At 34.2% G+C, this 25239-nt stretch overlaps 1 protein-coding gene across 1 annotated transcript in view; it reads left to right on the forward strand.

The window, feature by feature from the left end:
• The window catches only part of LOC145246600 (carotenoid-cleaving dioxygenase, mitochondrial-like), a 53789-nt gene that overhangs the window by 12648 nt on the left and 15902 nt on the right, over nucleotides 1–25239 (forward strand). Inside the window, exons 2-6 of the mRNA XM_080108259.1 lie at nucleotides 4213–4471; nucleotides 10387–10525; nucleotides 15384–15531; nucleotides 19212–19420; nucleotides 21100–21348. Coding sequence (XP_079964385.1) covers nucleotides 4213–4471; nucleotides 10387–10525; nucleotides 15384–15531; nucleotides 19212–19420; nucleotides 21100–21348 — 1004 coding nt within the window. The remainder of the gene's footprint in view (nucleotides 1–4212; nucleotides 4472–10386; nucleotides 10526–15383; nucleotides 15532–19211; nucleotides 19421–21099; nucleotides 21349–25239) is intronic.

Consider the following 25239-nt stretch of genomic DNA (forward strand, 5'->3'; position numbering starts at 1 on the left):
ATGAATATGCCTAATACACTCATATAATTAAGTATCCCATTTGTTTAAATCTACCACTAAGAACTAAATAAGCCTAAAATGCCAATTTTCCATAATTATACCAAGCTAACTAATATTACTAGAACACCCTCAATAAAGTTAATACCCAAGCTCTGATCATTATTTCTCTAACGGAAATTTGATTTTTGTAATTAATTTAAATCTATAAGAACTTTAATTTTGCTTTACACCAGGCATGGCATATTTTCTCTCCTCAAAATTTGAAAATGGTCATAAACCTTTTTAATTTTTGTATCTTAATTCTTCTTGCTTGATGAGATCAAATATGATTGAAACGGTCTGTACATCATAGCAAGATATGACTGTATTTACATAAAGAATAATAAAAAATAGAATTTACTCTCCTTGATTGAGCACTATCAACGACCCTTGTTAAATTCAATTATTCTTAATTTTTGGATATCATTCTACCTGGAATATATATATATATATATATATATATATATATATATATATATATATATAGTCATCCACATACAGCTCATCAATGCAGCTAGACAAGAAATTACCTCAAGCCAGGATTGAAACCTAACCGCCCAAATGACAGTCGGAGCTTCTAACCATTGCGCTATTCAGCTGCTGCTATGCAGGCAGTGAATTAATAATGTTTTGACATTGTCCAAATACCTAAGCTGAATTTGTTTACACAAAGAGCATCGCTTAATACGCTAATCATAGTTTGTATATCACTTCCCAATATGCTCAACCAAGATAGGGAGCATTGTAGTCATCCACATACAGTACTGTTTCGCTGTTTCACAGCCTATCAGTGCGGCTAGACAAGCTACTACCTCAAGCCAGGATATATATATATATATATATATATATATATATATATATATATATATATATATATATATATACGTGTATATATATAAAACCCCATTACATTACATCTTTTGCAGAACTTATCAAAACTCCATATAAATTCCCGAGTTCGATGAGATCACAAGGGTCAAAATGGTGATAAAACACGTAATGTGAACAAAGTAGTGCGAATAACGCAAAACGGTTGATATGCTGCAAAACATTTAAAAATATGCAGAGTTGAGTAATGGCGAAAATTTCACTTGGTGTTCATGCATAGCTTTTGTTAATTATATTTTAATTTACAAAGTTTAACAAATACATTCTTGGTTATAGCCAGCTAACGTACTTCCTAACTTCCAGTGTGTCTGCTACCGGAAGTGGTGACAAGGCAAATGCAGTTCCTTTACTTTTATTGTTCTTCAGTATTTCTATTGTGAAGCGATTTCATGAACTAAAATATAAAGAAAAGACGTCATTAAAAAGTATACAATAAAAAAGTAACAAAATTATTAAAAGATAAAAGTAACACAAGTAGTCTTGTAAGAATGAAGAAATCTCATTCTAACATTTAATAAATAGCTTTATTTGTTATCTTCATTAATAAGAATAGGGAAACGGGTTAGTCATTAAAAGAGTTTTTGTGTGGAAACATTGATGACTAGACAGGCCTGTTGAAAGAGAAAAGGACGTTATTGAAAAATATACAATAAAAAAATCAACAAGATTATACAATAAAAAAATTAACAAAATTATACAATAAAAAAATTAACAAAATTATACAAATAAAAAAATTAACAAAATTATACAATAAAAAAATTAACAAAATTATACAATAAAAAAATTAACAAAATTATACAATAAAAAATTAACAAAATTATACAATAAAAAAATTAACAAAATTATACAATAAAAAAATTAACAAAATTATACAATAAAAAAATTAACAAAATTATACAATAAAAAAATTAACAAAATTATACAAAAAAAAATTAACAAAATTATACAATAAAAAAATTAACAAAATTATACAATACAAAAGATGAACAAAATTATACAATAAAAAAATTAACAAAATTATACAATAAAAAAATTAACAAAATTATACAATAAAAAAATTAACAAAATTATACAATAAAAAAATTAACAAAATTATACAATACAAAAGATGAACAAAATTATACAATAAAAAAATTAACAAAAATATACAATAAAAAGATGAACAAAATTATACAATAAAAAAATTAACAAAATTATACAATAAAAAAATTAACAAAATTATACAATAAAAAAATTAACAAAATTATACAATAAAAAAATTAACAAAATTATACAATAAAAAAATTAACAAAATTATACAATAAAAAAATTAACAAAATTATACAAAAAAAAAATTAACAAAATTATACAATAAAAGATGAACAAAAATTATACAATAAAAAAGATGAACAAAATTATACAATAAAAAATTAACAAAATTATACAATGAAAGATGAACAAAAATTATACAATAAAAGATGAACAAAATTATACAATAAAAAAGATGAACAAAATTATACAATAAAAAAATTAACAAAATTATACAATAAAAAAATTAACAAAATTATACAAAAAAAAATTAACAAAATTATACAATAAAAGATGAACAAAAATTATACAATAAAAAAGATGAACAAAATTATACAATAAAAAATTAACAAAATTATACAATAAAAGATGAACAAAAATTATACAATAAAAGATGAACAAAATTATACAATAAAAAAGATGAACAAAATTATACAGATAAAAATAACGCAATTAGTTTTGTAAGAATGAAGACAAGAAATCTCTCTATACAGGTTTGCTGTTAAAAGAGAAACGTGTGTCCAGTGGATACGCATTGAAGTTGGTAGTTGAAGCGTGTGTCCATGTATGGATGGGGGCAAAAGATTAGAGAGTTCTGTGGTAAAAAGAGAACACGTGTGTGTATCGCATATAGAGATAGCCATGTTGGATTGTTTGTTTTCCATCATAGTCGAGCCCTAAGCTAGTAGCGTGTAGAGAGAAATGGCTTAGTCGTTAAAAAAATTGATGATTATACAGACCTGTTGAAACACATTCACGCACACATGAACATTTAATATAGTTTGTAGCCATGATGGATTATTTGTTTCCTGAAAGTTAGTAGTAGAAGCTCACGTCATGGTAGATTAGATACAGTACTGTAGGATGAGTTCGTGTGATAACCACATGTGGAGGTAGCCATATTGGCTTGTTTGTATTCCGTCGTAGTCAAACCCGAGCCCGTAGGCCAGGTGTTGACTTGTTCAGTTCCAAGAGAGAAGTTGGGGTTACAGGTCAGACAGCTTTTAGACTGTGTGACAATTGGGCTTCTGTATAATACTTGTTTACAAAACTTCCGTTTGTCATGATTCGTGATTCTCACTTTTGGGGGTTAATAAAGCTATTTTTTGTACCAACAAGGTGTTTTTTAAAATTTAATTCAATATCTTAGGACTTTACTAATTATCTTTGAAATAAACACAGTAAACTAATCTTTATCTTTCAAAGGATTTTTACAATTAATTTATTTAACTTCAAAATTTAGTTGAAATTGTCAGCCGTGAAAACAGTTTTTATTATTACTTTTTTTTTCATGTGTACAAATATTATTTTCTTTTTGGAAATTTAGTCTTTAATCCTTCAAATATAAAGTAATTGAAACCTACAAAAGAATTATGATAAACTGGCTTTTAAAACCTATATTCCCCTATCTTTTTTTCCAACATTTTTGCCCGAACCTATCAAGCTTCATAAAAAAGTCATATCCAATACATACTATTCCCAAAATAGTTTAAAAAGAATACAAAAGGTGTTTTCAATAATTCTTTTTAAAAAAATAAAACTAATTTTAGTTATTCTTAATTAAAATTTTTCAACAGGTTTTCAATAAAAAAAAAAGAACCCAAAAAGTGTTTTCAATAATTCTTAAAAAATAAAACAAATTTCAATAATTCTTGAAAAATAAAACAAATTTCAATAATTCTTTAAAAAATAAAACAAATTTCAATAATTCTCAATTAAAATAAAACAAATTTCAATAATTCTTTAAAAAATAAAACAAATTTCAATTATTCTCAATTAAAATAAGACCAAAAAAACTTTTCAACAATTATCCAATAAAAAAAGAATGATCAGAAAAACGTAATAAAAAAAAATAACACTTGCACAAGAGAAAGATAGGCATGAGAGAAAAAAAAACGAAGGAACTGATTTGCCTTGTTACAGCTTCCGATAGCAGACACACCGGAAGTTAGAAAATACGTTTGCTGACTATTACCAAATATTTTTCCCACTTATTAGGTACGGTTCCTTCTTGGTTAAATGGAAGTCTTTATCGAAATGGCAGCGGGATCTTTGAGGTTGGAGACATCAAAATGAAACATCTATTTGATGGCTTTGCAGTCATCTCCCGTTACGACATTAAAGATGGCAAGGTTTTTTATAAGAATCGAATCCTACGTTCGGACACCTGGAATGAATCGATTAAAGCTAATCGCCTTGTCTACAGCCAATTTGGAATGATGGAATTTCCGGATCCATGCAAAAGTATATTTTCAAGGTAAGCCAAGAAACTCAATATAGAATTTCATATGAGTTTTTTTTTTTATCTTTCTCTCTTTTTTGTTTATGAACTCGTCTTTTTACCACCACTATAAAGATTGAGATTGCTTCCCTATATCATGGTCGTTATCTTTTTCAGATTAAAAGTTTCCCTGTTCTCATAACCATTTCTGGAAGGGTTGTCACACAATCTTATGTCACAGGACCAAATATGTAACTAAGCTAGGGGTGGACCAGGCACACGAGCAGATGAGTGGGTGCTAACCCTAAGTCTTAATGGCTACACTTTTACTTCATTTAGTGATGGACACTTTCAAAACGTAATCAGACATTCACTAGTCACTGGAAACAAAATGCACACGACCCTAAGTCTTTGTGGCTGGACCTTTAACACGCTAGCCATTCATTGCCAGACGTCGAGGTTGAGTTCTCCTTTTATAAGTGCACTGGTGATTGCTAATATGTGCTCCTTTTGACTGTAGTTCGAGCATCAAGTTTCAAGATAGATCTGGAATTGACTGGACTATTTTCCAAAGATCAAAGCAATCAATAATTTCAGGGTGGAAAGATAAAATTGCGCCCTAGAAAAAAAAAACAACATGATTCCATTTCCATTTGATGAAAACCGGTTTTCTTTTTTTGTTGCACACCATCTACTAGTTGGCCAGTTGTATAAAAATTTCAAGAGTGATAGGAGCCTTCTATCATGTTTGAAAGTAACAAAATGTTCAACGAGCAAGATCAGAGATGTGCCACTGTACAACACATGCTCTCTACCAATCCAAATTATGATAACAGGACTATTGCCAACACCCTCAAAAGGCATTGCTGGATTGCCACGAATAACAGGGATGTGCCCAGGGTGATGAAAACAAAGTTTTCGACCATGGTTATGGTCTTTGGTGTGGCTTCAAGTGGAGGCTATATCATGCCACATCACATCTTCAAAGTCATTTTAAAGTCAACACGAAAGTGTACCTGAATGTGCTGATGAGTGTGGTGATCCCCTGGTGCAATCAGGTGATCGCTGGCAGACCCTGGGTGTGAGCAGGGTTGGTACAGGTTCACAAGTCCAAAGAGACCCAGGCTTGGCTTTAGAAGGAATGCAATGACTTTGTACCCTTTTCTTACTGGGCCCCCTTCCCTCTCCAACCTAGACCCACTGGACTACTTCATTTGGTTATACGTTGAGAATATCACCAACATGACCTCCCACAACACCAAAGCCAGCCTGATCGCCACTATCTGCCAAGTATTCACCAAGTTCACGCTGGCGCTTGTGGAAAAGGCATGCTCCTAGTTCTGGACCCGTATCGAGGTGGTGATTGAGGCTGAAGGCGGCTACATTGAATAGATGCCAGCTTTACTACATAATGAAGTTACTTAAATTGATTTTTTTCAATAAAAGTTTTAAAATAAAGCTGTAGTGTTGTTTTCTTGAAGGCAACACTTTTATCGTTCCACCCTGTAATAAAAACTTCAGAGATCATTTTCTTATAAACAAAAATAATTATTGCACAAAATAATTTTAGATACATTTTGTGCAAAGAAAAGTTAAATTTGGGTATTTTCTGGTGCAGGGTTTCTACTTAATCCGATTTTTGTTGCAAAGTTTCAAACAAGTCTTATCTTTAGAAAAGCCCTGCGCAAGCCTTTTCTAGTCTAACAAAAAAACACGCGTTCACATTTCAAGCTATATTACTTGTCATATACATACGTGCACACAAACATACGCGCCCACGTCCACACACGTACATATATTCACGTTCGCATACATACACTCACATTCACGTGTATACACACACGCTAACGTACGCACATGTACACACACATGGACAACGTCACTTCCCCTTTCAAAGGAAATACACACATGCGCAAAAGACCACCGGAAACAAGTATAAAAGCAAGAGACAAGCTGTTTCCAGCCTTTTCGACTTAGCTCTCGAGCTGAGAGATCGTCTGACTATTCGCCCCCCTTTCGGGGCGCCCGCATGCATCACTTCCACTGCTACTATGTAGGGGGCACGAGCTAACAGACAGTATATACACTTTATATGCTTTCTCTCTCCATGAACTGGATTGACATTCTCACTCTTTCTCTCTATATATACAACTTGTCCCTGAGAATACCTTCAACCCTCTATCCTCTTCTTTGTCTACAGGCTGGACTATCATTTTCATTTCTACTATATTACTTACCTCTCTTCCCACGCGCGTACAAACGATAGTGAGATGAACACACATTTCCTTTTCTTTCTACATCACCAGTCCCGCAACAAACGATGGTTACACCCGTGCAGACATGAACACGCGTTATATCTAAAACATTCATTCTTTCAACAGTAAATAAATGACACGTTTATCTTATCCATCAATTGAGTTTTTGTTTCCTTCATTCCATTCGTTTCATTATTTTCTTTTGTAACGGGATTAGGATTTATATATCCTAGTCCTCTACAAGCCTTTCTTTCCAATTTGTTCTTTTGCAGAGGGGTCAAGCCTTTTGGACTGCCAGCCAAAAAGCTAACGTGCATTCTGTTCAAGACCAGCAAGCAAATACCTCTTCTGCTAAAAAGAAATGGCTTTTATGAAACCGCTAATTCTGCCCCCATCTCTCTTGGATGAGCATGTTTGCCTCTATTCTCTTTTACCTCTTCCTTCTTTTGAATCTCTTTTTCCTTTTTCTTCCCTTCTTCCTCTAAAATCCTTTTTTCTTTCTCTCCCACTTCGTCTATATCTCTCTTTATTTCTCTTTCTTTTTCTCTCTCTCCCTTCTCCCTTTGAAATCTTTTCTGTTTTCTTTCTTTTTCTTTTGTTCTCAAGAAAATCGGTCCATTAAGCTTTTGGAGGGTTTTCTTGCTGACCTAAAACATGTGAGTGATTTCTAAGATCGTTTGTCAGACTTTCTGCCTCCAACCCGTCAGCCCCATTAATTTTTCACTCCAATACAACAAGAAAATAATTTATCGTTTCTCTTGGCATATGGAACTTCCTTAGCCAAGTTTCAACCACACACGATCACACCTGATGGACAGTCTGTCAGCAAGGTGTTCAGATGTTGTGCAGGATAGGAAGAGTGGGGTTTGTATGACTATACATATAGATTCGAAAAAGTCATCAAAAATGTTATCAAAGGCAAGATAAGTTACTTTTCTACCTAACTGGATAATTTTTTAGTGTTTTTATTTAATGTAACATGTTTATTCGGCTCGAAAAACATACAATGTTTACCAATGTGTTTGAAAATTGCAAATGGCGGGGAACTCTCTGTTGAACATAGTAAGTTTGGGAAAATTAGTTAAAAATATAAAATATACAAAATACTGTTAAAAACCTACCGAATATATGTCAGCTTATGTTACAGTAATATATATTGAGCAAGTTTCTAACAGTATTTTGTTTAGTTTTTTAGTTTTAACTCGTTTTCCCAAACTTACTGCGTTTATATTGGTTGGTTGGTTGTTTTTGTTTTATGGCATATCAACCCTTTTCAGGTTATTTAATGCCGAACCCAAAGATTTTGAAGAAAATTTTTTTAATAGAATATATTTGTTGTTTTCAAGTCGGTTTCTATTTAACCCATAGTTGGGACCCTAACAGGTACTACCACTCCGGGTCAGAGCGGACCTGGGAGCAATGACAATTAAAGGGTGGCTCCACACTCCCCAAAGCCCGCAAGCTGGGGCCTCACCACTGGATATAGTTTAAGGTCATATCCAGAACCAATATGTTTATGGATAAAGCTGATTATTATTTAAGTGGCCAGTTTATGGATGATTGAATGGGGGGGGAAAAAACCAGGCGTCTAGGATTTCCAGCTGAATATACATATATTCCAGCAGATGGATTTCTGATGTATGACAGTCAGTTGGGTTTGTGTGCCTCTTCAATCAACATGGGCACTTGGATTTACATTTTAATTTGGTTGGTTAAGAATTCTCATTAGCAAATCTGTTATTCAAGTGAATGTGCTTCATTGTAACGTTTAAAAGAATAAACATTTGTTGTTTTAAATGTGAGTTAAGATTTTATTTGGAAGGAAAATCCTTCTGTTTCAGAACTGAACAGGACCATATGACTGACACTGCGATTGGCACTGGAATCAGCCACTAATTTTGAACTGCCACAGCAAACGGATGGTCACAGCCTGTGCACAGTGCATGTTTACAATGCCTATAAATAGAAGTTGATTAGTTCTGAGATTGCCCTGTTGACATCACAAATATTTTCTGTTGCTGGCTATAACTCTTTAGGAATGATTTTTCTTTGATGTGATGAGCAAAGCCAAAGAAATGCCAAAGAATTATTTGTGTTGGATTATTGTCGTCATAGTGGAGAAAGGGTGCTGTAATGTTTTGCGGAGGTGCCTGGAGCAAGACATGGCCAGTAAATGGCTTATGGTGTCAAAGCAGGAAAAAAGGTCTTTCTTAAGAAGTCCAGAGTGAACAGACATGCTCCTCTTATAGTGCATTAGTGTTTGCTGCTGGTACAACGTTTTAATGATATCTAATTGATTGAACTGAAACGGCCATAAAAAAAAACAACTAAATATAAACTATTAAATAGTGTTAAGTTTCTCATTGCATGCCCTAGAAAAGAAATTCCTTTTTTTTAAGTGAGGAGTTGAAAAATAAAATTTAGGAGGCCTACAGAAAGCATAAAAAAAATTAAGGGTCCCTCCAGAGCACTACTAAAACTAAGCTTCTTCCAAGCTCTTTTCTTTGTAGGGAAATGACACTAGTTAAGAAAAAAATAAATTTAATCTGAAGTTAACGTCTTTCAAATAAAAAAAAAAAATGTTGATTCATTTCCTGAGTTGTATTCATACATGATAATATTAAAAATTGTTTAATTCTTGATAACATTAAATGATACAGATAATCATTTGACTCTCAAAAGAATGAATCGTTTTTTCTAAATTTTAGATATTATTTTTCTAGAGTTACATTGATTAGAAAAATACTAACTTTGTGGGGGTTTGTTGCGTATTCTTGAAGTTTTAGCTGGAATAAAGACATACAGTCAACTGCCCTTTTATATAATAAACTAACCTGGGTGCCCGGCATTATCCAGGTGTTGAGAAAAAAAAAAAAAAAGTGATAGTAGGCAGGCAGGCTCGAACCCGCGACGCGAAGGCGGAAAAGAAAGTGAAAGAAAACCTGTGGACATACACAAATGCGCGCGCTCATTTTGCCCTTTATATATTAGACAAGCGGGGTGCCCGGTGTTGCCTGGAGTGTTTGGAGGTGTAAGAGAACAAAAAAAAAGTGTTAGTAGGGAGGCAGAGTCGAACCTGTGACGTGGAGGTGGAAAACCTGAGATCTTACCGCTGCGCTACGATGACAAAGGAAGTGAAAAGCGTTTTAATTTAGCAACGTCAATCAAAAGTTGTTGACTTACTGATAATTAGGTCAGGAAGTTTTCAGCTTTCTCTCGTGGTATTTATTTTCTTCACCACGAGGTTATTCCCAAGCTCCCAGGTATCCAAATGAATAGCAATTGTCTGATATGAGGGGTTTTCCACACAGAGATCAAAGCTAATTGCTTTCTGGACATCCCGGCATGAAGCTGAAAAACTGCTTTCGCTTTTGTTAGTTTTGCGTTTTTATACAAAAACTATGAACAAATACGTGGGACCACAGGATAGCATGCATTTTATAAAATAAAAATCGCTCAAATAAAAGATAGAGATGATCTCCTGTCATAAATCGGAGATATTATAATCTAGGGAGTATATAAAAAGTTGTAAGACGTGGTAACCCCCTCCTGAGCGCTCCACCCCCGCAAGAAAAGCCTTTGTCGGAGATACAAAAAAAGCACACACACAAACACACGCATTTTCGCTTTTATATAATAGATGTCTAAAAAGAAAATTTTCAATAAAACTCATATATTTTTTCTTACTTTCTCTAGGTTTGCCTCCTACTTCAAAGTAAATACAACCGATAACACAAGTGTTAATCTTGTCAAACATGGCGATGCTATCTTCACAATGACGGAGACGAACAAGATTTTACAAGTGGATCCTAAAACGTTAGATCCAGTTGATAAGGCAAGTAAAACAATTACACATTTTTTTCGTTTATTCTGATGTTGTTTCTCCTTCCAATTTAAAAAATTTTTTTAACAAAAGTGCAGTAAGATAAGAAGCTAAATATATTACTGATTTATGTGGATATATAAGAAGGCTGGTTGCAATGCAGAATATTGGGCTAGTGACATATGAACAAAAACAGACAAACGAACAAGGTTTTGTTGATATAAATTTTCGTATATCTATTTGTGAATGGTTTAGAAAAATAGTTTATACAAAGATTTATAATCTCAACAAAACCTTATTTGTTTATTTTTCTTCATACGTCTACATTGCTAACAGCCTTCTTATATGCTTACATATTTGTTTACCAGCAATGCTTCAAGCAAACTACTTTTCTCTTTTATATTATTAATATGTGAAACTTCCACTTTTCCGTTTCTTTTGGGTTCTTTTTTTTTATTCCCTTCATTTTCTTTTTCGCTTTCATAAGCTACATTTTTGAGAAGGGGAGATAATCATTGTTTACCAAGAATCAAAGGACAAACAAAGGAAGACATAAAAACACAGAGTTTGCACTCAAGCATTATTCGCTATTTTTGGACTAATTAGAATACTTCTTATCCAATTTAATGAACCAAGTTTTCATCCTCTCTAGTAAAATAAAACCAACATCTCGTTTACCAAAACATAATGTTACAGTAATATTACAACTACAGATGGCTAAAGACAATGTAACAAGTTTTAAGAACAATAATGCAATTATAATCCCTTTTGAGTGCATGCAGTTGTACATAAAAACAAAGAACATAAGTCAGTCATGAGACTGTATACCTCTGCCTGACAATGTAAGGATGGGCTTTTTACCAAGTTATTTCGAAGCCTAATGCTTCTCATCAGAAGAGAGGCTAGAGGATTAGGTTGCAAACATTTCAATGTGACATCTAGCTAGGGAGATTATTGGGGATATTAAGGTATCTGGTGTATAGAGGAGTGATGAACGAGGGTGTGCAGGGTGTCTTGGGTGGTTAAATTAATGTAGGTGAATTTAAGCTAACTGGGATCTTTGGAACTACAATTCAATTCAATTTATTCGGCATAAGTTTAGACTGTTTATATCTGTCTCCCTGGAAAGTTGATCTTCTATAACACAAATATAAATGAATACTTTTAATTTGATATTTTCTTTATAATCGAAATACAGCGTGTGAGGCGCTATTTCTGGAGAGACAGATTTTGGTGATGATTGGTCAAGTGATGTTTACAATAAGCTTTATACAAAAACGCAAATGAAAATATAATTTCCTTGGCAGAAGAAAAAAAGGGTGAATTAGCATTGCTTATGGTGAATCAAAGCAAGCCACCGTCATCATCATCATCATCACCATCATCTAAAAATTCAGAAGTTTAAATTTGCTCATCTTTTTATAGTCTTTCATGTTTGAAGTATTTAATAGCGATAAAATAAAACTATCAGTGAGTTTCAACATTGGGGCCCTATGCCGGTAGGTAGAGATTGTCAGCTAGTATGAAATTTCGTGCATATTTCATTAAGTGCATATCAGAATAACCTGGTGACAAATGGAGATGGACTCAGTGCACCTAGTGTGTGAAGCAATAGGGGTTCACAGGTCACCTCCCTACACAAAACAGCAGGTGTCAATTACATAAGAAATGATCACGTGTTTGAGAATTTGAACAGAGTTTTAAGCAGTTTGCGATGAGGAAGCAGTTGATCCATACCTATAGACAATATAGGGATTTTAGTGAATCTCCTTGAGACTGTCTATTTATCCACCAGAAATTAATATTAGCTTATTATTTATAAGGAAAAATTCTTAGTCTCTCCCCTTTGTGAACAAATCTCTCACCCAATAAAACCTTAAAATTGCCAACAAATATCCTTGTATTTCCATGCATGAATTTTCTTCATCTTGAGTTAAGATTGACAGCCACTGGACGATCCAATGATACAGATCAATGGCCACACACAAGAGATGATGGGGAAATGGAGACCAATCGAAAAGCACTGGAATATTAGAAGAGGGGGGTCATCATTTGTGCCAATTAAAGAATTTGTGAATCTTAATTGCAGCTCAGTTCTTCTGGAATGTTTTGGAGATTGTGCGATGTGAGTTGGAGAATTGCTACTGAGATGTGAAAACAGTAGCTGGAAGGATGATAGCAGGCATTCTGACACAATTTGTCAAGAAAGAAAAGGACGTACCAAGATCCAGGAACGGCAATACAAATCTTGGTGAGAGGGAGTGGTGGTGCAGTGTTTACTATGAAGAAAGCACTGAACAAGGATTGTTGTTTCTGAATTTTGGGGATGACGATTGATTATTCATATTATTTGGATTCTTTGAACTACTCTTCTCATCCCGAGTGTCATTTTCACAACATCTTCAGGTGTAACCAAGTACTTTATACATTATGCAATGGGTCCAGTTGTTAGTTACACTATTCTGGAGGTTGAAGGTTGAATCTTCAGTTTGAGTGAAACTCCAAATACAATTGCGAATTACTGAGAACTTCTAACCAGACACAGCTAACGAAATGAGAGCATGCTACTCTTGTGGATTAAATAAAGGATTCCATTCAAAATTCCGTACAGATTCGTGAGCTCAACAGTTTAAAGAAGGTAGAAGGTTACATCGGCCAAAATGTTGTGCAAATAATACAAAGTCTGCACAAAGTTTTAACAGAAGCAAATTATGAAACTCAAATTTCATCAAACTGTGTCAGTCTTTGTGCATCATGTTTTTAAGAAAGACCATGTCATGTCTGAGAACCTCAACGTCTTAACCAGTCTCAATATTGCCCTCTCTGCCCCCCCCCAAATAAACCTGATTGATCGCAACACTATGGACTATTGTGTGTGGGGCACAATTGAGAAAGACACCAACCATACTACCTGCAATGTTAAAAATGAGTTGATTGCTAGGATCAAACTAATATTCAAGCATCTCTCAAAGGACACTATGAAAAAGATCGAAACAAGGTATTCTGAACTAGTGATATGTTTTCCATATATCACTCATAATTTTGATGCATAGTTAAAAATAATATTATTTAATCATTAATGTAATTCCCTTAAGTAAAGGAAGGCCACTTTGATTAGAACAAAATAATTATATCACACTGGCTATAGTTTCCCTCTCCTTTATTGAATACTTTAGATATAATTGTCGATACGAGTTTGTATTAAAAAAAAAATTTACTTACACGTCTCAATTGTTGCTATTGAGGAATTAATGATGTTAGGTTACAAGACATGGTTATAAGTTCAAATCCACCTGTAGGTAGGTCAATTGTTTGAATCTGTACTGAAGAGTTTGCAAAAGACAAAAAAAGAATTATTTAATAATTATTTCATGTATTCGCATGTATAGATACCATTCCCATGCATTGCCTCCTCCTTTAAGCATACTCTAAAATATTTGGTGCTTCTTCATTATAATAGCGAAATTCAAAAATCGCAATATTGAATTTTAAGTAATAGCAATGGTATCTACTCAGTTGTCATGTCACAGTAATGAAAATATCCAAAAATTTGGAAAAACGAAAAGGTAGAAAATTAATTATTAATGAAAGATTTTTTCAAAGATATTTGCACGTTTTGCTTAGATAAAAAAAAACTTTATAGCATGCAATAGCAATCGGAGAGGTAATTAATTTCTGAAAACTTTCAAAAACTTAGGCCAATTCAGGAGAAATGACTTATTTCCATTGTGTTTACATCACATGTTACCAGCAAACATGGCAAAATCGTTTTTTTGTTGAATCATGGAAAAACTTGTTTCATGTAATATTCCAGTAATATTTAACTAATTGTCACAATTATATAAGAAAGTCTTCTGCTCTAATAGTTTCTTCTCCAGAACTGCTAGACTCTGGAATTCCCTTCCGGGTCCCTGCTTCCCCAACTGTACTGACATGCAGAAGTTCAAGGGTAATGTGAACAGACATCTTGCTGCTCAACTCCCTACAACTTATGTCCTTGATAGTAGCCCCCTACATCAAAGTGGCACTGTGCTTTGTTTGGGGTGAAAATATAATTTAAAAAAAAGTAAATAACATTGCTTTTAGTTGAAATTAACATAAAAAATCAGTAGTTATCATTGTTTTTTAATGAAAGCCTAATTTTTGGACTATCAGATTTTATTATTATGATGGAGAAGAAACCTTACAGTGTAATAAACCTCATAAATATGCGTTTAGGACGAATTCATGATTCTGAGGATCTTCATCAGCACATACTTTTGCTTCAGGTTCCGCCTGGAAGTTGTGGTGGGGATTTATGGTTGCTTCTTTGAATGAATTGTATTTGGCTAAATATTTTCTTTGAATTTGAGAATACAACAATTATTAGCCAAGATTTGATGATTTTTTTAATTTCCAAATGTGTCAAATCTTCCTGAATGCTATAGATATGAATCTAGTAAGAGATGGTTCATTTGATGAATTGTTTAATATAGAAGTTTTTTTTTTTTCAAACATACCTCAAACCACAAAACTAAGGAATATTTTAACATGTATTTTGTGTAATTAAAATACAGAGTGGCTTGAAAAAATGTACTCACACTTCGAATGACAATAAAACATTTATTTATAAACATAGAGTGAAATGTAATGCAAAAATACAATCATAGGAAATTAACTATCGATTTTATTTTACTAGTATTTTAAGATCAATAAATAATTATCATTTGATTATTACTACCAGCAATAGAAAATTAAGTTTCAAAATAAAAAAAAAGAATCATTTTTAGCATTGGAAATTCTGATACCGATTCCTATACTAAAAAAGTTCTTACACAATACTACTTGTGTGTTTTTCATGACTCATACAAAATTCTTTTTTGTTTTGCAGGTGGATTTTCAAAAGTTGGTCTCCATCCACGGCGCCACAGCCCATCCACACAAAGACCACGATGGTGTCCTTTACAACCTGGCCACTAATTATCAGGATCGTAAATCGGCTTATTGTATAACGGCAAGCGAACCAAATTCGGATAAAAGTAAGTTCGAGATGCAGGTTTTTATTTTTTTTTTTTAAATCAATAAAATTAGTTTATAAAGTTTCCCAAGTGCTACACAATACACGTGAAGAAGGTCAGAGGTTACATCGATTGAAACATGGTGAAAATAACACAGAACTGCTAGACTCTGGAATTCCCTTCCGGGTCCCTGCTTCCCCAACTGTACTGACATGCAGAAGTTCAAGGGTAATGTGAACAGACATCTTGCTGCCCAAATCCCTACGTAGTGCCCCAGTAGTTGCTGCAATGTGCCTTGTTTGGGGTGAAAATGTAAAAAAAAAACCAAAAAAACTTGTGAACAATAACGGATATTTATTGGAACACATGTATGCAATAACAATACGCACAAAACAAAATGGCAAGTTGAGGAATCTCTGGATTGAAGAAGTTTTGCGTTTTCTTAGGGGAAGTTGATTCAGAGGGATTTTTTTTCATTTTACTTTCTTATCAGTTTAAATCTCCTCCTCTCTTTTCCCTGCTCTCTTTCTCTTCCCTTCTCTCTCTTTTTTTCTCCCTCTCTCTTCCTCTCTCACTCTTTCTCTCCCTCCTTCTTTCTTTATTTTCTCATTTTCTCCCTTTCTCTCTTTCTCTCTTTTTTTTCTTTTACTCCTTCTTTTTTCACTCTACTCTCTTCTTTCTCTCTTGCTATATTTTTTCTCTCTCTGTTTCTCTCTCTCAGTTTTTCTCTTTCTCTCTCTTTTTCTCCTTCTTTCTCTCCGTTTCTCTTTTGCTCCCCATCCCATCGCCACAATGTTTTCCCCACTCTTTAACTGTGCCAAAACCAAAACGTAGATTTCATGAACAAAGCTTTTTTCTTAGAAGTGCATGCCAGTGGAACTCTCTTCCGTCTGCTTGTTTCCCACCTGACTACAACTTGGATATCTTCAAGTCCAACATAAACAAATTCCTGATGAACCGCCCCCTTAAGTGAGACACTTTATCAAATCTCCAATACTAACGATTACTGCAATACTATCCCATTGATTACTGTACACACAATAACCCTTATCCCCGAGTGGCCTCCGGGTCTTGATAAGTGGTAACTTCCATGTAAAAAAAAGAAAAAAATGTTGCATTGCTGTGCCTGTTTTACAAATATTTTAATGAAATGAACTCATCACACTTGATGAACTCAATGTACATATCCTCGACAATCCTGCTTAGCAACAAAATCTTACCCCTTCACTGTTGAGGTCCCTAAATGCCAGAAAGTTTTCTGCTCTAATAGTTTCTTCTCTTGAACAGCTAAAATTTTGAATTCCCTTCCTGCTACCTGCTTCCCTGACTGTACTGATATGCAGAAGTTTAAATGTAATGTAAACCAACATCTTGTTAATCTTTCCTAGACATGGTCCCAAATAGTAGCCCCTTACGTCCAAGTGGCGATATGCCTTGTTAAGGGTGAACGTTGGTAAAAGAAATATTTTTTAAAGGGGGCAAGAAAACGCTAATGCATTTTGAATTAACTTGAACTGGTTCATTTAAAGATTCGACCAGCTAGCCTTAAGAAATCACTGGCAGATAAAAGGAAGCTTTTCTATTGAAGAAAAGAAAACCGTTTTCAAGAGAAAAGAAAAAGTTAATGCGAGAAAGCCAAACCCGAAAAGGTTTAAAGAAAGAATAACCTTTACAAGAAAAGAAAAGAACAGTTTTTTTCATTCAACATTATTAGGAAGTATATTTAACCTTTTGAAGGTTTTATATAAGCAAAGAATTTAGTTGGAAGTGACTTGTTTAAAAGAAGAAAATATTGGAGGGGGAAAAAGACTGAAAGGAAAAAATTTGGAAAAGATTTTTTACAAAAGGCTTTCTAAATATTAAATTTTTCTTGTTATATTCGTCGTTTTTTGCCTTAATTCAAGTGAGATTGATATTTTTTTAAAAGATTGTTTTGGAGGTAGAAAAGCGAAATTAATTCTCATTTTTTCTATTTTGCTAGTATCAATGATTCATACAAGACTTCCGTTTTTGCATTTTATGTTTCTATGTTTGCAAATCATTACTTAATGACTTTGTTAACCGTGTTTTGGGAAACAAAAGCAACAGCTTCTATATCTTTTTAATAAACTTAGACGTTTTGGGTCTAGTTATTATTTGTTTCTTTGTTGTTCCCATTTTTTTTTTTTTCATTTATTGTTACCTAATAACGGATTTTGACAACGACCACAAAAATCTTGTTAAATTAACTAAGAAACCTCATTACGTAGAGCCCTCTAGGAGAGACATTGAAAAGTACTCTGAAAGGTACACGTTAAGGAATACCTCATTCAGTAAGGCGACTCACTAGATTGCTATTTGAATATATAGCCAAGACCACTCAACTACTTCGAATGAAAGTTAAAAAATCATCATCATCATCTTGAGTTCAACATCTCTTTTTGCCCCTGCCAAATGACTATGCTACCCCAGCTGGTCTACATCTACTAACCCAAGCAATTTCATCCATTCTTCCTCTGAGGTCATCAAATCTAAGCCTGTCTTTACCACTCATATTGTTTTTGTTGTGTACGGCATTGACCCTAAACTGGTTGAACCAGCTTCCTCCAAAGGAAGAAGGGTCAAGGAAATATTGAATTCAAAAGCAGTCCCCAGTCACATGTATAACTTTGTCCGGGGAGATGATGATGTTAGGTTTTTGAAGTTCTTACAATGAGGTGTCATGGTCCTCCTAAACACAGTGCCTCCTATTTTCAAATGGTCACCCACCTAGTACTGACCAGGCTCAACGTTGCTTAACTTTGCTGATCTGAATTGAATATTCATGACTGAAACATTATGAACAAGTCAAGCATAGACTGAATTTGATCTATACCAAATTTGGTTGAATTGTGAAAGGGCTTGTGAGTTTCAGTAGCTCTCCCACCAGTGGCATTTTATGGTAACCAATCTGATACTGGCCAAGCTCAATGTTGCTTAACTTTGGCGATCTAATGAGAATCGATATGTCAACATGATTGAGCTGTGTATAACAATCACATTACACCATCATCATATCATTTCTCTTTCAATTCTTCGAAAGGAGCTATAGGAATATGAAGCTGCATTACAAAGAGATATCAAAACAATGAATTAAAGGAAGACCACTAGACTAACGATTCAAATGAGCTGAAACAAAGGAAGCAGGGAATAGATTAGATGATTCTGAAACACCTATCATATCATTCTTATATCATTTCTTTTGAAGGCTTTTTTTTACAAAGGGGTTACCATATATCAAGGCCCGGAGGCCACTCGAGGATAAGGGTTAATGTGTATATTGTAGTCAGTGGGACATTTGTGCAATAATCGTTTTTCGTGGTAATTTGATTATTTATGAGGACAGTTGAATAAAAATTTATTTACGTCGAACTTGAAGACAACGATATTGTAGTCAGCTGGAAAGCAGACCAGCGGAACAGAGTTCCTTAGTATTATTTAAACATTTCAGCTATTTCCAACTTCAGTTGTAATATTAATTTTTTTTTTATTGTCTAAAGACTTTGTAGACACTGTGTATTAATAGTAATTCCACTAGTCTACATATTAATACAGTAGTACCTTTAACGTATGTACATGTGTCGCGGTTCCAGATTATAAATTATTTTTCTATTACATTAAAGTCTTTTGATGATGATATATTCAACATTGAAATTTGTTAAAGAATATTTGTTCAATTGCAGATGCAAAGCCTTTTGACAATCTCCGAATTCTTGGTAGTGTCCCATCTCGCTGGCGTGGATCTTATTCGTATAATCACAGTTTCGGAATGTCTGAGAATTATTTCATAATTTTCGAGCAGAATGTCTGCGTTAACCTTTTCAAAGCGGCTTTTGCTAAAATTCTTGGCTATGCCTATTCTGAGTGTATCAACGTTTATGATAAAGAAGAGGTAAGTATTTTCCCATTTTTTTTTTATGGAAATCGCCCCAGACAAGGTGTTAAGTTGTAGCATGAACTCTGGCCTTGGCAGAGGCCATTTTGAAGCATCTTAGTGTAAAGCCAAGAATCATACCAGCATTTAATATGAGTTGAAGTAAAAAGTCATTGTTTTAAGGAAGAACAAAATAAATAAATATGTATATATATATATATATATATATATATATATAGTTAACTATTACATGTAATTATATTAATGCAGATATTCTATATGATTTATACTAGCACAATATTTGTGTAAAAAGTTTATAGTAAACACAAAACTCTTATGCATATATTTTTGCTTAAACAATTTTGCCTACTAAACTCCTCCTAGACAGATATAAAACTTCTTATAGTTTTGGTAAATTTTTACTTGGTTTCCACCTTAACATTTTCCTTTAAAATGACTTTTGTAGGTTTTTGGGTATGCTGAAAACGAATATCGCATTTAAATTTTCTGCAAATAAGTAGTTTCTTCATGTGTTATTACGAAAATCGGGGAAATTAACATTCTTCTAGTTAAATAATTAGATATTTATAGAGAATCAGAATCGGTAATCGTATCGGAATCGGGGAATTTAGCATTGAATCAGTAATTGTATTGGAATCGGCAAAAATATTTACCCTCTATCCAAGATTCCCTATACCTCTGTCCTAATGTACTAATTACTAGACGTCACATTTCTTCTTTGTTACCTAGCACCCCTCTCTTATTCTGACGAGAAGCATTGGGCTTTGAAATACCTAGGTATAAAGAGCATTTCTACCCACCCTTATTCATGTATTTCCCTTATTAAATTAATGATTAGTAATGAAAATGTTCATAGTTTAACACAGGTTTAGCTTGAGAGATTAGAAGTTACAAATCAAAATGTTCATTGTATGAATATGTGCGTATTTGGCAGCATGGCATTGTGTATGTGTATGCGTTTACCTTTGTTCTTGTAGTGTATGTGTACATGAAGTTGAACTTTCACCACTCCCACAACCACTCTATGTTTTTCTAATGTAAAAAACAACAAAAACAAGACAAAACAAAAAACTACTTGATCATTTAACATATAAATATTTAAAAAAAAAAAATATTTGCTAGTTTTTATGACCTAAAAAACAATAAAAATCTACTCTTTTTTGGCTAATACGTTTCAACGAGCTTTAAAGATAATATAAAAAGAGAATTTTTTTTTTAAATAATAAAATTTAACATTTTAGAATGAGGGATCACTTTCCTATATAAATTTAACGTAAAATGAGCACCCATTTCTTGGCCACGCATTGGTAAACGAGACATGTAATTGTTAGCATTTTTTTGAGTTTAGTGATGGGGATCTTAGCATGTGGAGTCGATGGTGTCACATACGCACCCATATTGTGACTGGTATTTGCAGAATGTGTTGGATTTTGTGTCTTATTTTTTTTTTTTGTACTTGTGAACTCCTGCAAGCCCCCTCGACAGCCGCCAATGTGTGCAAGAAAATGATTACAACCAGAAGATAAATAAAAAAGAAACCCACGGCACAAAATGTTGGGATAATCGATTGCTGTTGAGAGGTCTTACAATTGTTTGTATTAAAAATTTAATTATGTTGATGTTGTTTGAAAAGTGTGCCTAATATACTTCACTGACTTTTTGTTTCTCTCTTCTAGGTTCAAGTTGCCATTCTTTCCAAGAAAACTGGCCAGCACCTGAAGACTGTCTACAGATGTAAGAATATGTTCTGCTTCCATCATGTAAATTCCTACGAGGAGGATGGACATTTGGTTGTTGACTTTTGCAGTCATGAAAACCCGAAGATTCTCGGCGCTCTCTATCTTGAAAGCATACGGAATGGAACACTGCAATCTAACCAATCTTATTTCACTCGTCTCGTCCTTCCTCTAAATGTCGATAATAATGTGCGTGTAATATTTATATTTTATTAATTTTATCAATTTTACCACATTTCCTGTTAGATAAGATGAAACGCCCTCCCCCCTCAAAAAATTGCATCTAAAAATGTGTTTCTTATGACAAGATGGTAGTTTTGCATGAGGTTGCATTGTCATTCGCCCAAGCAAACCGGAACGAGCTAAGTACTAATTTTTTTTTTCTTAAAAACTCATCTTAACTCCTAACAAATGTACCATGGTGCCTCGTTATAATTTTGTCTATTTGTTTTAGCTATGTATATATTTATGTATATATCTATGTATTTCTCCTGTCTTTTTGTCTTTATTCCGTCTTATCCGTCCCCCCTCCTGCTACAAAGCTGAACGATGAAAACAAACAATCAAAATGCCGGCAACTAACGAAAAAAAAAAAATGCCGGAAATTATTCTCTAGAGTAGATAAACTTAGGACTTATAAGAAAAAAAAAGCTAGAATTTTTTTTTTTTTTTTTTTTTTTTTTAACAAAAAAAAAATGTAAATTAGATATTGTTTACACATAGAAGCGTTACGACTTTTATTCTATAGATAGGCACTCGACCAAGTCATCCGGAAGTAGAAATCTCCTGTCACTCTAGTAAGCCATATGCTAGCTAACAGTTGATAAAAAAAACCGCTGGCGGAATCTCTAGTGCAAAAACGTTAAGTATTTTTATTTTTTATTTTTATTTATTTTTTTTTTTTTTCTAAACTAATCCTAAATGTTTTGTTACATTGTTTTAAATTTACTTTTCGTGTTTTATGTATTTTGTCTGTATTTCTCCTGTCTTTTTGTCTTTATTCCGTCTTATCCGTCCCCCCTCCTGCTACAAAGCTGAACGATGAAAACAAACAATCAAAATGCCGGCAACTAACGAAAAAAAAAAAAAATGCCGGAAATTATTCTCTAGAGTAGATAAACTTAGGACTTTATTTAAGTAGTATACTTAATATATACTATTACTGCAAGCTTGCCTGTATTGAAAATTCTTTCTTCTTGTTTTCGAATCCTACCTTATATAGTTAGCCTTATGTTCAAGTACATTCGAAATATAATACAGTGCAAAGAAAGTCACTCATGAAAACGGACCTCCTAAACTAAACCCTTGAATAATTATTTAAACTCTAATGTAAATTAATATTAAGCAGTCTTTACAAATTGATAATAGTTAATTATTGGATTTTAATTAATTATAAGATTAAACTTTAATGATTCAAACTAGATAGATAACCGACAAACTTCCACCCATTAATATGGGAGGGGAGATTATCACCAAAAGTGTCATGAATTATTAAGTTCGCACCGGACTTACTACTTAGATATAAGTCACTTGTACCCATTCCCCTTTCTCCCCCCCCCCCTTTTTTTTTTTTTTTTTTTTTTTTAAATGGAGAGTAGATAATACAGTGGATGTGTTATCGGCAGCTCCAGTAACTCTCGCTTCTCCTATTTTGTCATTCAGTCCTCATTCAATGAGTGATGTTTCTGACAAAGGGTGAAGAAAAAGCTGCTTAAAGGTCGGTACTACTTGGTGACCAGTAGTCTGAGATGTCGGATATTTTTCTGTCTTTGTCTGTCCTTGTTGCCATGTCACTAGTAAGGGTGCTGAAGGTAAACGTTTTGTCTGGGCTGACGTTATCCGCCTGATAGTCAGGGACCCGAACCTTGGATTAACCACTAAGGAGGCTGTCCTATCAGCAGGCGCAAAGTACTTGGACTGCTGTATTGCCATTTGGTGAGTGGATCTGGACCATGCAGTAGTCTCTGGTGGGGCCTCTCGATGCCATACTACTGGGTAATTGTTACGGCTTTACCTTTTCGTGTGCTACAAATAAAAAAAAAAAATTTTTTCCTGTCTTTTTCTCTCTTACTTTCCCTCTCTGTACTGCTCTAACCAAGTATGCCGACCTATTCCACAAATCCCAAAACCTCAACATGAAATATCTCCAGAATAAAAACTCGATTAAACCTAGAACCCCATCTTCCAGCGTAGACCCCTACTACCAGGTCTCCTTCTCCAATATCAGGGGTCTACGTTCCAACCTTCCAGAGGTTGAAACCCAATTACAGGAGACGAAACCGGACATATTATTTCTATGTGAAACTGGAATAGGGCCGACCACTTCCCTAGATGAGTTCATAATTAATGGATACTCCAATTTAACAGCTAAATCTGACTCCCAAGATCGCCATGGGCATGGAATATGTGCCTACATTAAGGATGGCTTCCCATGTGGCAGGGATATCTCTAGAGAAGATCCTAATTTACCCTATATGTGCTTCAGGGTTGCACTTGCTAACACCACTGTATTTATATTTGCCCTCTATAGGCCCCACAACAGCGGAGTTACTATCTTTAAGAGCATATCTGAGAAAATAGACCACATACTGTCTTCACATCCCTCGGCTAACATCCACATCTGTGGTGACTTCAACGTCCATAACGTGGAATGGCTGACCCATTCAAATAAGACAGATGATGAGGGGAGGTTTTGTCATGATTTTGCCATTGCTTATGACCTCACTCAGATTGTTCGCGAACCCACCCGTGTGCCCGATACACCCAATCAATATGCAAGCCTCTTAGACCTTTTTCTTTCAACTTCCCCTGAGCTATGTTCATGTACCGTTCATTCTCCTTTAGGATCCTCCGACCACTCCGTCGTATCAGTTAAGATAAAAACAAAATGTAAGAAGCCATCAGACGTACCCCTCCACTGTACTGTATACCGATACTCTATGGCTGACTGGGATAGCTTCCATACATTCATATCTGATTTACCTCTGCACTCCATGTTTAAAAAGGAAGTGTCCTCTATAGTATCAGATCTGACCGAATGGTTAATTGTAGGCATAGACCAATTCATACCATCTAAAAAATTCCAACAAAAACCTAACAGCCAGCCATGGTTCTCCCCAGAATGTGCTGCTGCTATCGCGCACAGAAATCACTTTTTCCATAACTACCAACGTAATAGATGCACTGAGACTAAAGCTGCTTTCAGGACTGCCAGCAACCACTGTAAAAGAGTAATAAAAAATGCAAGAGAGCTATATGCCCAGTCTGTTAAATCCAAGGTAGCTGATCAGCGGCTTGGTTCCCACCAGTTTTGGCAAATAACAAATAGGATCTTGAACAGAAGTGTGCGTTCTATCCCAACCATTATCAATGGACCAGAGGTTATCTCGTCAGCATCAGACAAGGCCAAACTATTTGCAAAGAACTTTGCAGCTAATTCTACCCTATGCGACGAAGGCCATCAACTCCCCATATTTCCTCCTATAACACAGAACAAGCTAGGTAACATACAAATATCCGTGCATGAGGTCGCCAAGCTAATCAAGAACCTAGATTCCAGTAAAGCAACTGGCCCTGATGGCATCCCAATTATAGTGTTAAAAAAGCTTCAACCAGAACTTGCTCCCATACTTACGAAACTATTTAAGCGCTGCCTTAAGGAGAAGTGCTTTCCGACCCCCTGGAAGACCTCCTCAGTTTGCCCTGTATTTAAGAATTCAGGTGATAAGTCATCTCCCTCTCAATACAGACCAATAAGTCTTCTCTGTGTTATGAGTAAGTTACTGGAATCAATATTAAATAGAGAAATAGTAAACCACCTCAGCAGGAATAACCTTCTTAGTGACACACAATATGGTTTCCGCTCTGCAAGATCTACCGCAGATGTGCTGACGGTTATATCCCACAGGATTAGTGAATCTCTTGACAAAGGCTTCCTTTCTAGGGCAATTGCTCTCGACATATCAAAGGCCTTTGACAAAGTATGGCATAAGGGTCTACTTCACAAGATTTCCAGCTACGGTATAACTGGAAATGTTTTCTCAATCATTAAATCATTTCTCTCTGATAGGCTCATAAGAG

Source organism: Euprymna scolopes, chromosome 24 (assembly GCF_053919585.1).
Source record: "Euprymna scolopes isolate OS-2025 chromosome 24, ASM5391958v1, whole genome shotgun sequence".
NCBI lineage: Eukaryota > Metazoa > Mollusca > Cephalopoda > Sepiida > Sepiolidae > Euprymna > Euprymna scolopes.